At 36.3% G+C, this 15,613-nt stretch overlaps 1 protein-coding gene across 1 annotated transcript in view; it reads right to left on the bottom strand.

The window, feature by feature from the left end:
- The window catches only part of LOC136036187 (uncharacterized), an 83,937-nt gene that overhangs the window by 65,050 nt on the left and 3,274 nt on the right, over positions 1–15,613 (bottom strand). The window contains exon 2 of the mRNA XM_065718302.1: positions 7,768–7,835. Coding sequence (XP_065574374.1) covers positions 7,768–7,835 — 68 coding nt within the window. The remainder of the gene's footprint in view (positions 1–7,767; positions 7,836–15,613) is intronic.

Here is a 15,613-nt window from a genome sequence, read left to right as displayed (position 1 = left end):
AACTTCACAAATTGTTTTTCTAAAATTATTCCAACCATCTTCCACATTGTCAAATTTTAAACTCTCAAGTTTAGTATCCAACTGTTCCTGGAGAGTTTCTCTAAAGTTCTCATCCTGGAGTCTACCAACATCATAATGTCCGTGGAGGTAGTTATCCTTCCGAAATTTCAGCTTCAAATTAACCCCAGACACTACTAGATATTATCTTTACTTTCGACATCAATTGCAGCACTCTTATATGCTCTAGTATCTTGTATCGATTCTGCCAGTCTTCGGTTTATTATAGCTTAATCAATAAGGTTGGTTGTCTTACCATCATGTGAATACCATGCCAACTTATGGGTTATTATATGACCAAACACCTAATGGGCTATAGCCAGGGTCGTAGTGCCAGCATTTTTATTTGGGAGGGGGGCGAGAATTTTATTAGAGTGCTACTGAAGAAAAGTTACGATTTACTGAAGATACTACTTGGATGAATTGAAAATATTACACACTAAATAATCAACAAGAAAACAAAAATTACCCAAACATAAAATTAAGTACTGATGATCAAGCTTTTACCAAGAATATCAGCAATGAGCTGCTGCAGCCGACAACAGTATAGTTATAAACAGCTTTTGCGTGGACTAAGGTGTATTTCATATATATTTGGCTCTTTTCAGCAGGCTAATTCACTGATGTTGCTGATCCTGTCCCTCCACTTCCCCAGCCTTCCATCCCAACACAGGATGCTCTATCTCATAGTTGAATCAAGCACCACTCTAACAGCCCCATGTATTGTGCTATTTAGTTCCGCGCAATTTTCAACAGATTTTGACTCTGTAAGAATAAATTGATTGTGCTAAACTTTTACTATGCGTGATTCATTGAAATATTACTTGTGACTTTTCATTAAATTGATTTGATAGTGGATTCGCTGCTTTATATTAAGAATAGCATTGAAATAAGCGGGTCACATAAAGCAAAAGCAAAAATACAGGGTAATTCCAAGTTTTATTTCACGTAATTCCAAGTCTAATATTATTTCATAACATGAACTTTATGATATTTCAAAATTAGACGGATGTAAAAGGTCATAGAATCTTAACAAGAATCACACCATCAGATTCAGCGTATCAAAGAACCTTACTGTAGAAGTTTCAAGCTCCTATCTACAAAAATTTGGAATTAAGTATTTTTTGCCAGAAGGCAGATCACGGACGCGTCTTTATTTGAATATTTGTTTGTTTGTTTGTTTTTTCCAGGGGTGATCGTGTTGACCCAATGGTCCTAGAATATTGCATTTTAACCGAAATGAAAAGCTCTAGTGTCCTTTTTAAGTGACCAAAAAAATTGGAGGATACCTAGGCCCCCTTCTACGCTAATTATTTTCCCAGAGTCACCGGATCAAAATTCTGATATAGGCATTTTATTCAGCATAGTAGAATTACCTTATATCTATGTCTTTGGGGACGTCTTACTCCCCCACAGTCCCCGTGGGACTGGCTACAAGTTACAAACTTTGATCATTGCTTATATATAGTAATGGTTATTGGGAAATGTTCAGACGTTTTCAGGGAGATTTTTTGGTTGGGGGAGGGGTTGAGAAGAGGGGGATATGCGGGGAGAACTTTTCATGAAGAAATTTGTGATAGGCGAAGAAAATTTCCATGAAGGGAGCGCAGGGTTTTCTAGCATTATTTAAAAAAAATATCAAAATTAAATATAAAAAAGTTGTTTCAACCGAAAGTATGGAGCAGCATTAAAACTTAAAAGAAACAGAAATTACTGTGCATATGAGGGTCTCACCTCCTCCTAATACCTCGCTATTTACGTTAAAGTATTTTTAGTAATTTCAACTATTTATTCTACGGCCTTTGTGATTCAGGGGTCATTCTTAAGGAATTGCAACAAAATTTAAGCTTTACTGTAAAGAGCAAGGTACTGACGAGGGGGTGAAGCCCCTCATATACGTAATAAAAACATGCGACTACAGAAGCGACATTAAAACTTAAAACGAACAGAAATTGCTTCGTATATGAAAGGGGCTGCTCCCTCCTAAACACTCCGCTCTTTACGCTAAAGTTTTTTACTGTTTTAAACGTAGAGTTGGGAGAAAGAGTTAAAACATTAGCGTAAAGAGCGGGGCATCGAGGAGGGAGCAGCCCCTTTCATATACGAAGTAATTTCTGTTCGTTTTAAGTTTTAATGTCGCTCCTTACTTTCAGTTAAAAAAACTGATTTTTTATTATTTACAGGTATGACTATAACATAACCATGACCATTATTAGCTAGTTTGGCTTGATCTGTGTTTGCGAGCATTGGGCCTAGGTATTCGTCTTTGGGTATTTAATCAGTTCAATGTATAGAGTAGGGACCCTTTATACAAACAACTAATTTCCGACTACATATTATTCAGTCAATTGGGTTCTAAAGATGCAGAGGCATTGCCCCGTAGAAGCAAGCTATAAACAATTTATCCCTTGCTTATAGGGCCTGGTTTCATTTGGTAAAGTCTGTTCACCCTAACCTTGACTTTCATCTTAAATTTAATACAACCACAGAAATAAAGTATTAGAAGGCAGGCCAGTAGTTCTTACCAAGTCCTTGAAAATGTGAGATTAAAGATAGTTTTATTCAAGTCCATTATTCAATTTTGTTCTAAAGTTCAAGTTCGTTTTGGCATCTAGCGGCCAGGTTCGCAAATCGGGTGTGGTAATTAAAAGTGCGACATATCATTTTTGTAACACCTCAGGAGAGTCAAAAAACTGAAAAAAAAATTGTCGGTTGTGGTCGCTACGAAGGATGAAGTTATTGGGGAAAAAGGGAACATATTCTATGCCAAAGGTCTATACTCTGTATAGTTTTTCTATTCCCCCCCAAATAAAAACAACAAAAAAACAAAAACAAACAAATGTCCTGGATATGGCCCTGGGGATTATATATCAATTTCTACCTCCCCTCGTCTCTCCCTTAGAACTAATAATATATTTATCTGAAGACTCAATGAGAGTTGAGATGTTTTGGAATTATAACGCACCCTTTGAGGCATTTCCATCGCTCTCTAATTAAATAAGAGCTAAGAGCTCATATGGCACTTGTGACGAGGCGAGAAGAGCTAAGAGCCAAGAGATCATATGGTATGAGCTCTAACAAAATTCTATGAATCAATAGATTGATTTAAAAAGGAAAATAAGTCAAGATTTAAAATAAGAGCTCTGAGTCACAAAGTCCTTCTAAATATCAAAATTCATTAAGATCCGATCACCCACTCGTAAGTTATAAATACCTAATTTTTCTAATTTTTCCTCTCCCTTTTGCCCCCCAGATGGTCGAATCTGGGAAAACGACTTTAACAAGTCAAATTGTGCAGCTCCCTGACACGCCTACCAATTTTCATCGCCCTAGCACGTCCAGAAGCACCGAACTCGCCAAATCACTGAACCCCTCCCCTCAACTCCCCCAAAGAGAGCGAATCCAGTACGATTCTGTCAATCACGTATCAAGGACATTTGTTTATTCTATCCACCAAGCTTCATCCCGATTCCTACACTCCAAGTGTTTTTCCAAGATTTCCCCCTCCAAATCCCCACAATGTCAAAAGATCTGCTCGGGATTTGAAATAAGAGCTCTGAGACATGAATTCCTTCTAAAAATCAAATTTCATTACGATCCGATCATCTATTCGTAAGATATAAATACTCCAATATTCATGTTTTCCAAGAATTCCGGTTCCCCCCTCCAACTCCCCCGAATGTCACAGGATCTGGTCGGAATTTGAAATTAGAACTTTAAAGCACAAGATCCTTCTAAATATCAAATTTCATTAAGATCTGGTCACACTTTCGTAAGTTACAAATACCTCAATTTTCAAAATAACCCCCCCCCCCCCCCAATTCCACCAAAGAGAGCAGATCCGGTCCAGTTATGTCAGTCACGTATCTTAGACAGGTTTCTATTCTTCCCATCCAGTTTCATCCTGATCTCACCGCTTTAAGTATTTTCTAAGATTTCCGGTCCCCCCAACTGCCCCCCCCCCAATTACGCTTGATCCGACTGAGATTTAAAATAAGATATCGGAGTTACGAGGTCCTTCTAAATATGAAGTTTCATGAAGATCCGATCACTCCTTCGTAAATTAAAAATACGTCATTTTTCTTATTTTTCAGAATTACCCCCCCCCCGCAATTGAGCGGATCCGTTCTAATTATGCAAATCACGTATGCAAGACTTCTGCTTATTTTTCCAACCAAGTTTCATCCCAATCCCTCCAATCTAAGCCTTTCCCATCATTTTGGGTCTCCCCACCCCAAACTTCCCCCAATGTCACCAGATCCGGTCAGGATTGAAAATAAGAACTTTGAGACACGATATCCTTCTAAAAATCAAATTTCATGGAGATCCAATCACCCGTTCGTAAGTTAAAAATGCCTCATTTTTTCAAATTATTCAGAATTAACCCCCCCCCCCAACTACCCCAAAGAGAGTGGATCCGTTCTGGTTATGTCAATCTTGTATCTAGGACTCGTATTTTTTTTCCACCAAGTTTCATCCCGATCCCTCCACTCTAAGTATTTTCCAATTTTTAGGTTTCTCCCTCCCAACCCCCCCCCCCCCCCAATGTCACCAGATCTGGTCGGGTTTAAAATAAGAGCTCTGAGCCACGATATCCTTCTAAATATCAAATTTCATTGAGATCCGATCACCCGTTCGTAAGTTAAAAATACCTCATTTTTTTTATTTTTTCAGAAATACTCCCCCCCCCCAACTACCCAAAAGAGAGCGGATCCGTTCCGTTTATGTCAATCATCTATCTAGGACTTGTGTTTATTTTTCCCACCATGTTTCATCCCGATCCCTCCACTCTAAGCGTTTTCCAAGTTTTAGGTTTCCCCCTCCCAACTCCCCGCCCCCATCACCAGATCCGGTCGGGATTTAAAATAAGAGCTCTAAGACACGATATCCTTCTAAACATCAAATTTCATTGAGATCCGATCACCCGTTCGTAAGTTGAAAATACCTCATTTTTCTAATTTTTAAGAATTACCCCCCCCCCCCCCCCAACTACCACAAAGAGAGCAAATCAGTTCCGATTATGTCAATCATGTATCTGGGACTTGTGCTTATTTTTCCCATCAAGTTTCATCCCGATCCCTCTACTCTAAGTGTTTTCCAAGATTTTAGGTTTCCCCCCTCCAACTCCCCCCAATGTCATCAGACCCAGTCGGGATTTAAAATAAGAGCTCTGAGACACAATATCATTCCAAACATCAAATTTCATTAAGATCCAATCACCGGCTCATAAGTTAAAAATAATTTATTTTTTCTATTTTTCCCGAATTAACTGGCCCCTACTCCCCCCCCCAGATGGTCAAATCGGGAAAACGACTATTTCTAATTTAATCTGGTCCGGTCCCTGATACGCTTGCCAAATTTCATCGTCCTAGCTTACCTGGAAGTGCCTAAAGTAGCAAAACCGGGACTTTAGGTTTTCCCCCTCCAACTCCCCCCAATGTCATCAGATCCGGTCGGGATTTAAAATAAGAGCTCTGAGACACAATATCATTGCAAACTTCATTAAGATTCAACAATGAGGGAGACTCATTGAATGTGTTTGAAGCCCTTATATGCAAATATTTAGAATTGTAAAACGAGAGGGAATTTACCTTAGGGAAGGAGGAGATACCTTATTTCCCCCAGGGCCGTATCCAGGACTTTTGTTTGAGGTGTAAATTTTTGTTAGGGGGGGATAGAATAGTTTTTTTTAAACGTATAAAAAATTTGAAATTGATATTTAATCTCCTTTGATTTTTGGGAACTTTTCTGGTCTACGCTGTTATTATGAAAGTGAAGAGTAACATTAAACCCATAATTTATTACGTATAGAAAGGGGACTGCCACTTCCTCATCCCCACCTATGCTTCATGGTCGTAAAAACTTCAGAGGAACCTTCCGCGGGGGGCATTTTTCGGGGTGTAAATGCGTAGATCCAGATTCAGGGTATCAGACAATCCTTCTGTTGAAGTTTAAAGCTTCTATCTGGAAATACGCGGAAGTTTGTATTTTTTGTCAGAAGAAAGGTCGTGGATGCGTTTTTATTTGTTTTTATCTTCAGGGGTGATCATATCTAACCAAAAGTCCTAGAACATCGGTAGAGGGCTCATTTGAGTGGAAATGAAAAATTCTAGTGCCCTTTTTATGTGATCAAAAAGATTGGAGGACAACTAGCCCCCCGCGGGCAAAATATTGAGATTACATTTTTATTCAGCATAGTTGAAAAGTTTCAAAACTATGTCTTTGAAGATAACATGACCCTCTCCCCAGTCCCTGGGGATATGACCAAGATATAAAATTTGGTCATTTTTAACATATAGTATTTCTTATTGGCAGAGGCACCATTTGGGCCAAATCTTGGGGTGAGCATGGGGTATTTGACAGAACTTGAGACTTTTATTATGTTTTCAAAGTTTACAATGATTAATAGAAAATAGCGTAATTACCCCAAGGGTTGTCAGGTAATTACGCTCTTTGGCTAATAGGCGTGCACTTAGTTCAAATCATTTGAACAGAATGGATTATGTTGGACATAATGGATTATTATGGCCGTAAAAGGGCCCTATGCGGTGGAAGCTTGGGCCCCCCTGGAAAATCTGGGGTGGGCATTTTCCCACCCTTAACCCCCCCCCAAATGGCGCCTCTGCTGATTGGGAAGTATATAGACGCTTCTCCTTTTTTCTTGACAATTTTGTCTTGACAATTTGTCATTTTTGACGAATGAAAATTTGACAATTAATGACGATTTGTCATTTTACCAAGTCGTGACAATTTGTCATTTTTGACCTTTTTTCTTTACAATTCTTGACAACGTTTCTCCTTTTTTCTTGACAATTTTTTTTCTACCTTTTGGATCGGGCACGTTTTCGTTGGATCGGCCCCGAAGGAAGCCACTTGTAAATTATCGACAATTTTTCAAGTGGCTTCGTATAGAGTTAACCTAAATGCATCAATCCTAAGTAAATATAATATGAAAAAAACTTCGTTTTCTTAAAGAGTTAAAGAGGCTGCGTCCCAAAGTCGAACCTTAAAACGTACAGGAATTAGAAGAGGCAGTTGGGGGGCTGCCGCCCCCCAAACCCCCAGCTTTTAAAGACTCTTTTGTACAGGGTTTTTTCTTGTGGGGGGACATCATTGTTACTAATTACTAGTTTCGGCGCAATGGTTCTCCTGTCCTCTTGTGTTTAACATTTTTCGAAGTTATTCCATTATTCATTCATTTCAATTTTTTGTTAATTAAAAGAGGGCCTTTCCGAAGCCAAGAGCGGGGGGTTAGCAAAAAAATAAAAAACCTGTACAAAAGAGTCTTTAAAAGCTGGGGGTTTGGGGGGCGGCAGCCCCCCAACTGCCTTTTCTAATTCCTGTACGTTTTAAGGTTCGACTTTGGGACGCAGCCTCTTTACTCTTTAAGAAAACGAAGTTTTTTTCATATTATTTCTGTACGTTTTTCTAAAATCCATGGTGGATGTAATTTAATAATTCCTGTACTCCTCGTACAGGAATTAGGAGAGGAACTTGGGTGGCTGCGGCCCCCCCCCCGCTTTTAAATCATTGTATAAAATAGAAAAAAAATAGATAGAATGACCGAAATGTTTCTTTTGCTCTTAAGAAGCTAATATTCTGTTATCTCTCAATTGATAAGCTGTCCAGGTGTTATCAAAATTATACACTTTTATTTTCGAAACTTTTGGGGGGTTAAGATTTTCCTACGAAACTTTCCAGGAAAATTACTCGGAGAATTCCGCATCGAATGAGTCTTCGTACACCCAGATCCGATGTCGGCTGTGACCTGTAGGCGTCTAGAAAAAAAAGAAAATGAAATTTAAGTGTCTATTCGTGGTTTCTGGAAAACAGGGAAGGAGTTATCGGATCGAGCTGAAATTTCGCAGATAAGCTCCTGGGCCCTAGGGGACCTTAACTTGTGAATTTCAGCCCGATCAGACAACGTTAAAGGGGGGCTGGGGTTGACGGGTCGAAACTTTCGGCCAGATTTTCCCCATGAAGGAAAAGTTGGAGGGGGATGAAATTTGGCAGTTTTCTTAGTTGGAGCTCGGGCTACGAAATGCATCACTCCCCATACCTCTGCAACCACTGGAACCGAAGATCGCTTAACATTGTCGTGGGTCGCCTCTTTATAGAGGCACGAGTGTGCCTCCTTGATTGTCTCACTTGCTCTCATGAAAACGCAAAAATGCAATGCATTGAAAGACAATTTACGGAAGTAATTGAATGTTAATAGTATTCTCCGAGTTGAATCCATAATATTTTGTTTATACAACGACAGTGAGATTCAACAACAAATAAATCGAGACTACAAGTCTTGAAGAAAGACTTTCTATCTCACTTCTAATTGCACGAAGGATTAAATAGTTGATATTTGAATCTTTTTGGAATATGCTCAATATTGGCAAATATCAAAGTTGAGCTTGTTTTCAGCGTCTTAAATGACCATATGTATTATGATCACTTATTGACTTACGGACATTAAAGAATAACCGAAATAGTTCATGGCTAATTCTCCCCTTCCTAAAATTCTCTCACGTTTTTAAAGCTGAGTAGTCGAAGTGAAAATATGACAAAAGGAACAAATAAAAAGGAGGGATTTCGGAATTCTACGTTTATTCAAAAATAGAGGTAGAATATATATTGTAGAGTATCCTATAATCTTTATTTTTATATTTTTGTTTCTTATAATTTTGGTTTTTCTTGTTTTGAAGGGCTGAGCTATTATAACAGCTTAAGGTAAAGGTTAAAGAAAATAATTTAAAACTTAGGGATTGCCCTATGATGGAGTGAACAGAGGTAGAGGTTGGGACTAAGAAAATTGAATAATTATTTCTCGCGGATATGGTCTCGATGAGGAAGGGACAGTCCGCCTTCTATATGGAATAAATTCTGCTCAATTTGGGCTTAATGTTACTCTTTACTTTCATAATAACAGCGTAGACCAGAAATATTCAAAGAAATCAAGAGGGATTAAATATCACTTTAATATTTTAATGCGTTTTTCAGCTCATTTGGAATAAATAAAATTTTAATATAGAGGATATGCCTCAATAAGCTGAGCCACCTCGGGTTCGGAAGCGATTGGCCTTTGGGGCCTGATCCTTTTTCTATTTGGGTCTGTCACACTATAAATCGCAATCAAAATTGACCGGTTGGTATAATACCTAAATCTTACAATTGTAGGGTTGTACCGAGTTGTGGTCTTTACCGAGGTTTTACTCCATTTTTTTGTGAGTACTTGTGATGAGAAAATCATTAAAATTGGTTGGTTTCCACCTTCGAAATTTGGTCTATTGACACCTCTCAGAATAGTAAATTAAAAGAGAGCCTTATGGAAAACTAATCAATTAAGCTTTATCTTTCTAAATTTTTGGCGTCAGAGGAATTGTTTGTTTATTATGCTATTTTCGTATTTAAAAAAAAATCGGTTTTCAAACTTTCTGTTGAGAGAGTAAAAGTCATTCAAATCCCAAGTTTTCTACATTATCTAGGATTTCTGATTTCTTCATTATTTAGTTTTCTGCATTATTTTAATTTCGGAAAACTCTATTATTAAATTTACAGCATTTGAAGTGTATCTAAGCAAATAGTTGTGAAACAGGTGGAAATTCAAAAAGCTGGTTTTAAAGTAATTTCTTTAAACTGGATCTGGTTTTAAAGTCCTTTGTTTTTAACATCGAGGTCTTATTCTCTGACCTCTATCCATCAGTATTTTTCGTAGAAGCGGGGGGTTTTCTGAAATAATATTCTCTCTTGGACTTTGTCTAAAGGTCTCAAATAGTATTAATATCTTTACAGCTGAATATTTTCCGAAAAATTCTCTTGTGTGAGACGGTCTCACTGAGACAAATCACCGTTATCTTTTGAAAGTTATCGATAAGAAGCGATATGGCGACATCCCGAAGTATTAAACTATGCACTATCTAATTAGTTTACTTTTTTCCATTTCAACACATCTGGAAGATCCCCTAAAATGGATAAATTTACTTGCAATAGATTCTGAAAAAACTTCAATTTTGTTAATTACAAGATATTAATGGAGAAGATCACGAAGAAAACACCCCTGAATATAACTCTTCTAGCAAACAGAGAATAAATTGTAAGATATAAAATAATTTAGGGTTTCTTCTTATGATCAATGAAATAGCTGCCATGCAAAATAAGAAGTACGTAGATGACCTTTCCCTAGCTGAGGTAGTATTTGGGCCAGGTAAAAGACAAAATTTCAATGGCATTGAACCAGTTACCTTTGCAGCTTCCATATAAAGATTCCCTACTGATACTCCTCGTGAGAACAACCTAGCAAATGTTATTTTGTAATTATTTCATAACTGTGAAAACGTCGTATTTGAACAAGGGCATATCCAAGATTTTTGTACAGAAAAAAACTTTGTAAAACGCAGGAAAAATTCGTTTATATGTATTTTCGCTACTTTTTTGCGTGTCAGACAAATTTTTTTGTGGGAGGAGGGGGGCTCCAACCAGGCAACCCCTTCCCTCTGGATAGGGCCTTGTATGCTAACTTTAAGTGCAATAGCGTTGATATGTGTAGATGTTAATTTCTCAAATTTTCTTTTTTAGGTTGCTAAGGCCACCCTTCTTTTGACATTCAGTTTACCACTTTTCTACTTAGGTGGTAAAAATATGCTGAAGAAAACGGAACGGTTATTAACATGAAGAAAAATATAAGTTTGATGCCCCTAAAGACAATACTAGTCGCCTAGAGAATTCTGTTTACCTTGTTCGAACGTCCTAGGTATATGTGTTTTTATTTGTATAGATAACACGTCATTAAATTCAGATGTTTTTGAGCGTTGTTTTGTTGAAAGGTGAAATTATTGTTCTGTTTCGTGGCAAATATTGGATTGGAAACGGATAATTTTTATTAAAAATATTGAGAGATTTAAAACGCATATTGTCGTATTTGTGCGACAAGAAGGGGACAAAGATTTTAGGAAACTTATGAGAAGAGTCGGAAAAACAGTCTTCAAAGGGGAAAATCATCGTTAACTAGCCAAATCTTATAGCTAATAACAGGTATTTAAATGTATTTTTTCCCCTTTTATCAAAAGAATAAGATAATTGGATAGGTGTATTTTAAAAACGGTTGATACCATAAATGTCAATTTGCGAGTCTCAGCGCCGACTAACAGTCTCAAAGACAAAGACCTTATTAGAAATGTTTGGAAACACCAGAGGAAGCTTCCAATTTTAGTAAAAATTAATCGTAAATCATAAATAAGTATACTAGAATATTCTTGTATAAGACAATGAGAAGTGTTATGGATTAATTTGTTGTTATGACGCTACGTACCCAAATTTAACTACTAAATCAATATTCTTGTTTTTTATACTTAGCTTTTGTCTTTTCAGCAAAGCGCTAGTTTTCTGTTATCTTGCAAATATAGGGAAATATTTCCAGTTGATTTATTTACAGAAATTTATCGATGTAAATTAGATATGCTGCGAAGTAATAATTTATATTCGGTATAATTTTCAGTTTCGCTCTTTTCTTCTTTCAGAAAAACTTCGGTTTTTTTTTTTAAATGAACCTTTGCCTGTTTTAAATAAAAAATGATAGAGCAGGCACAAAACTATAATTAAAAAAAAAAACGAAATCAATACGCCTGATACCGATATGCGTGGTACCAATAGGCCCAGTGTTGACTTCACTCTTTATTTTCCTCTGAAAAACTTTTCTTCAATTAATATTTGCCAGTTTTTAATTAAAAACGTTGTTAATTTGAAATCTCATTTGCTACTTCCTTGCAAATCTTGTGGACATAGTGGGTCATACATCTTTGAATCATTTTCGGTCTCCAATCGCCTTTAAGTGGCTATCATAACTGACAGATTATCTAAATTATCCTTAATGTATGACTTTCTGCCTTAGTCCCGTCCTAGAATGACAGACTATACATCAAGAATCCAACATAAATATTTTTATACAACTCTGAAAAGTTATGCCACCTTTCTCTCTCACGGAGAATATAAGAATGAAGTTCTAAGTTAGGTATCGCGCATCGATTTCCATAATATCGTAAAAATATTTATTTTTATGAAGAAGATTTTCAAGGTTTTCAAAACCTAAGTATAGTTTCCGTATCTATTATAAAGTTTCGTGAAATTATACCATATAACCTGACTTTAAAACAAAAAAGTTATTCGTTTTTAATAAGTTACCAATACAGCTTTGTGTGTTCATCATCTCCGTCATTCAATTCTCACTCCTGGGTCCGAATTTACTTTCCCAGTACCACAAAACGCAATAATGCAAGGGGCATTCAAAAACACGTGACTTTTTCTTAACAAGGTATCGGCAACGGTTTTCCATGACTTTGAAGGAGTTGTACTTGTGGACTTTTTAGAAGGCTGAGGGGCTCTCTCGAAACGGATGGAAGCTGAACTAGCTGAGTATTCCTTCAAAACATCAAGTTTACAACTAAAAAATGATTATCCACACTCTAAAAAACTAAACCTTTTCAGGCACAGAGAACGGGAATGTAGCATGGAACTAGCAGATTATTCCAAAATTGGAAACGACATTGGTTTGGGTCTTAGCGTTTTAGATAAGTGAAAAATGCATTCTTCTACAGTGGCAGATCCAGGGATTTTTTGCCCCCCCCCCTGACGTAATGCTGGTTTTGTGGTTTGGACCGCTTGATCTGGTTTGGGCTGAGATGAAAATTATTTCTTATGTAATTAGATTTTAGTAGTTTAGTTTTTAATTATTAAGACAATTTGTTTTTGAAACAAAGTTTGAACTACTTCGCGCTGTCTCTGTTAGATTTTACTAATGAGGCATACTGCCAAAAAGTATCAAAAAGGCTTATCAAGAGAGTCTGTCTGTATTCCCACAAAAGTCAGCTGGGAGGCGAAAATCCTCATTTCGTAATAACAAGGAGGGGAAATTTAAAATCCTAGCTTCTTTAGACTGTCGAAATGATATTTGAGGATTGTGCTGTCACACTGGGGCTAAAAAGCAAAATGTTTACTTCTTTTTTCTGTCAAACATTTTTTTTTTAATCTTGCTATAGCACTGAGGCGAAGAAATTGACATGATTACTTTTTTTTGCTATCTCTTTTGGATTTGCTTTTTTAGCAAATTGGGATGGCTTTCACAACATTTTGTTTTTAGGGGATTTGTATAATAGATAGTAAACGGATGAGATGTGTAAAACTTATTAATCTAAGTTTTGGATTTTGGTGAGCAAATCCAACTTACTTTACTGCTTACTTTACTTTACTACTGCGGTACTTTACTGCTTATTTTCATCCAGTTAAAGATCTGTATAAATATTACATATCACCTCCTCTGTTTATCCTAAAGCATTAAAATGAAGGCCAAACTCTTTAGACCTTTAATAAAGGTTCGTATAACTATGTACTTAAAACTAAGTATATTTGTCAAAATACTCCTTCAAAAGTCGGAGTAATTATTTAAGAAGAATAGATTTTCGCAAAAAAGAGGGCAAATAATTATGTACTTTTTGTATTTATCTAGTTGATATAGAGGGTCTCTGAATTCTCAGTTTTAATCAGTGGAATAGCATAATTTTTTTTTTCAAACATTTACTAATAAAACGTTGATAAAAAGTGGAAATTCACACAACTTGAGTTAACCACGCAAACGGATTGCAGCTACAATATTACTTCAGAATTTCCCACCTTCTCAATACCAACCAGCCACAAAATATAGTTATGTTTTTGTATAGGACTTGCATGTATTTGTCCATAAAATTGTCTAAACTACTATATATACTGCTGAGGATTTTTATACTTATTTTGATGCATGCCATCCACTCATATTTCCACGATTAGTTGTTTATTAATAAAAAATTTTACAGGACGATCATCTGATTATATTCTAAATCTGAGTCAAATTTCAAATTTTTGTATTTGTACTCATCAGACATATCGAGATTTAAACTCGACTCATATAGTTAGTTTGAAGCACGTACCTACAAAAGATATTTATTTGTTTGGCAAGCGGATGATCCGAAACATTGAGGTAGACATCGACCGTGTAATAAATAGATATGGCGGGAGTGAAAATGCAGAAATAGACTATTTCTTATAAAATTATGAATAATGTAATTTAAGTGAAATATATCGAACTTTAAAAAGTGGAAAGATATGCATGTTGTTCTGAAAAGTGAAATTTTGATTAGTAAATTTTTGAGATTTCTTAAAAGTTGGCACTTTATTAAAACACTATTTTTTTTTAAAAGAAACAGTAATTAGTTGATGTTTTAATGCCTATACTTAAAACCAAACCTGCTCTTCTATATAAAAAATGAATTGCATATTTTTTTTACCACGCATTGATTTCCTGGCGTTATGGAAGTAACTATTTTTCTAAGGAAGATTTTCAAGGTTTTTAAAACATAATCAAAATTTTCGGATCTCTAACTTATTTCGCTAAACATCTCACCTCCTGCTAAACACAAAAAAAAAACTCTAGTCATACAGGCATGGAAGAGTAAAAGCGGATCTAGAGCAAAATCTTGGGGAGGCCCAAAGTAATACGGGCGCCAATGAGCAAAATTTTAGGGGAGTCACCCAAAAAGACAAAGAAGCCAGTAATTTACCAAATTGACAAATTTATTCTAAAAGAAGAGTAAATAAAAAACAGGGGATTAGGGCACTAGAAAGAATCTTTGGGGGGACTGGATCTGCCAGTGGGTGCAGCAAAGAGGGAGAGGGGGAGTTATAAGGTGGAGGGGGATTCCAAGGTGCCTTGGTTCAACGTTTCATACCTTAGAAAATTTACCTTAGAAATTCAGATTGTGTGTCCGCATTTGTCGATATGCTGGACGGTTATATCAAACATTCTTTAAATCCCTCCTCCAAACTTAAAACCCAAGCTGCGTCCCTGTCTATCCAGTGTGCCTTGCATAAATTGATCAGTAAGAGACCACATCATATGAATGTTATTTTCACATTGATATGCGAATGATTAAAATTCAAATTTTCGCTATTGGAATTTGGGTTCTGAATTATCAATTTCAAAAAATATCTTACGCTTCTTTCGATCAGATTTTCGCGTATTTGTGTTTATACCCATTTCTTTGATCATTTTTTTTCTTATTTTTCACTTCCGTTAATATTCACCATTTGGTTTGTGTGTTCAGAATCTCTCGATCAGAAAAATAAAAAATTCTTGTAAATGGCAACATTTTTGAATCAACAACGAATTATTTGAGGTTGTTCTTTGGTGTGTAATAGACCAGGAAAAGACATCTGAGCATGGATGAGGGCAGAGATTGGGGGATGCTTAATCTTTAGGTAAGGTTTTTTCAAGAGGGGAATCTATGGGAAAATTATATTGGTATCGTATCGGTACGATACCGATACATACATATACGATACCTAATGAATGGGATTGTCCCCTTACAGCCTTGAGTAGGCAGAAAGTGAACGTTGAAAATGTTGTATGCTAAAAATATGAACGGAGAATCTTATGAATAGGAAAAATTTTAAAAGAAAAAAGTTTTAGGAAAAAGGTAAAAAATGCAATACAAGCGAAAAACTGACATACATACAAATTATTTGTGTGATGAATTAAACT

Source organism: Artemia franciscana, chromosome 1 (assembly GCF_032884065.1).
Source record: "Artemia franciscana chromosome 1, ASM3288406v1, whole genome shotgun sequence".
Lineage (NCBI taxonomy): Eukaryota > Metazoa > Arthropoda > Branchiopoda > Anostraca > Artemiidae > Artemia > Artemia franciscana.
Note: the sequence above shows the minus strand (reverse complement) of the source record. Positions and strands in the feature narration are given on the sequence as shown.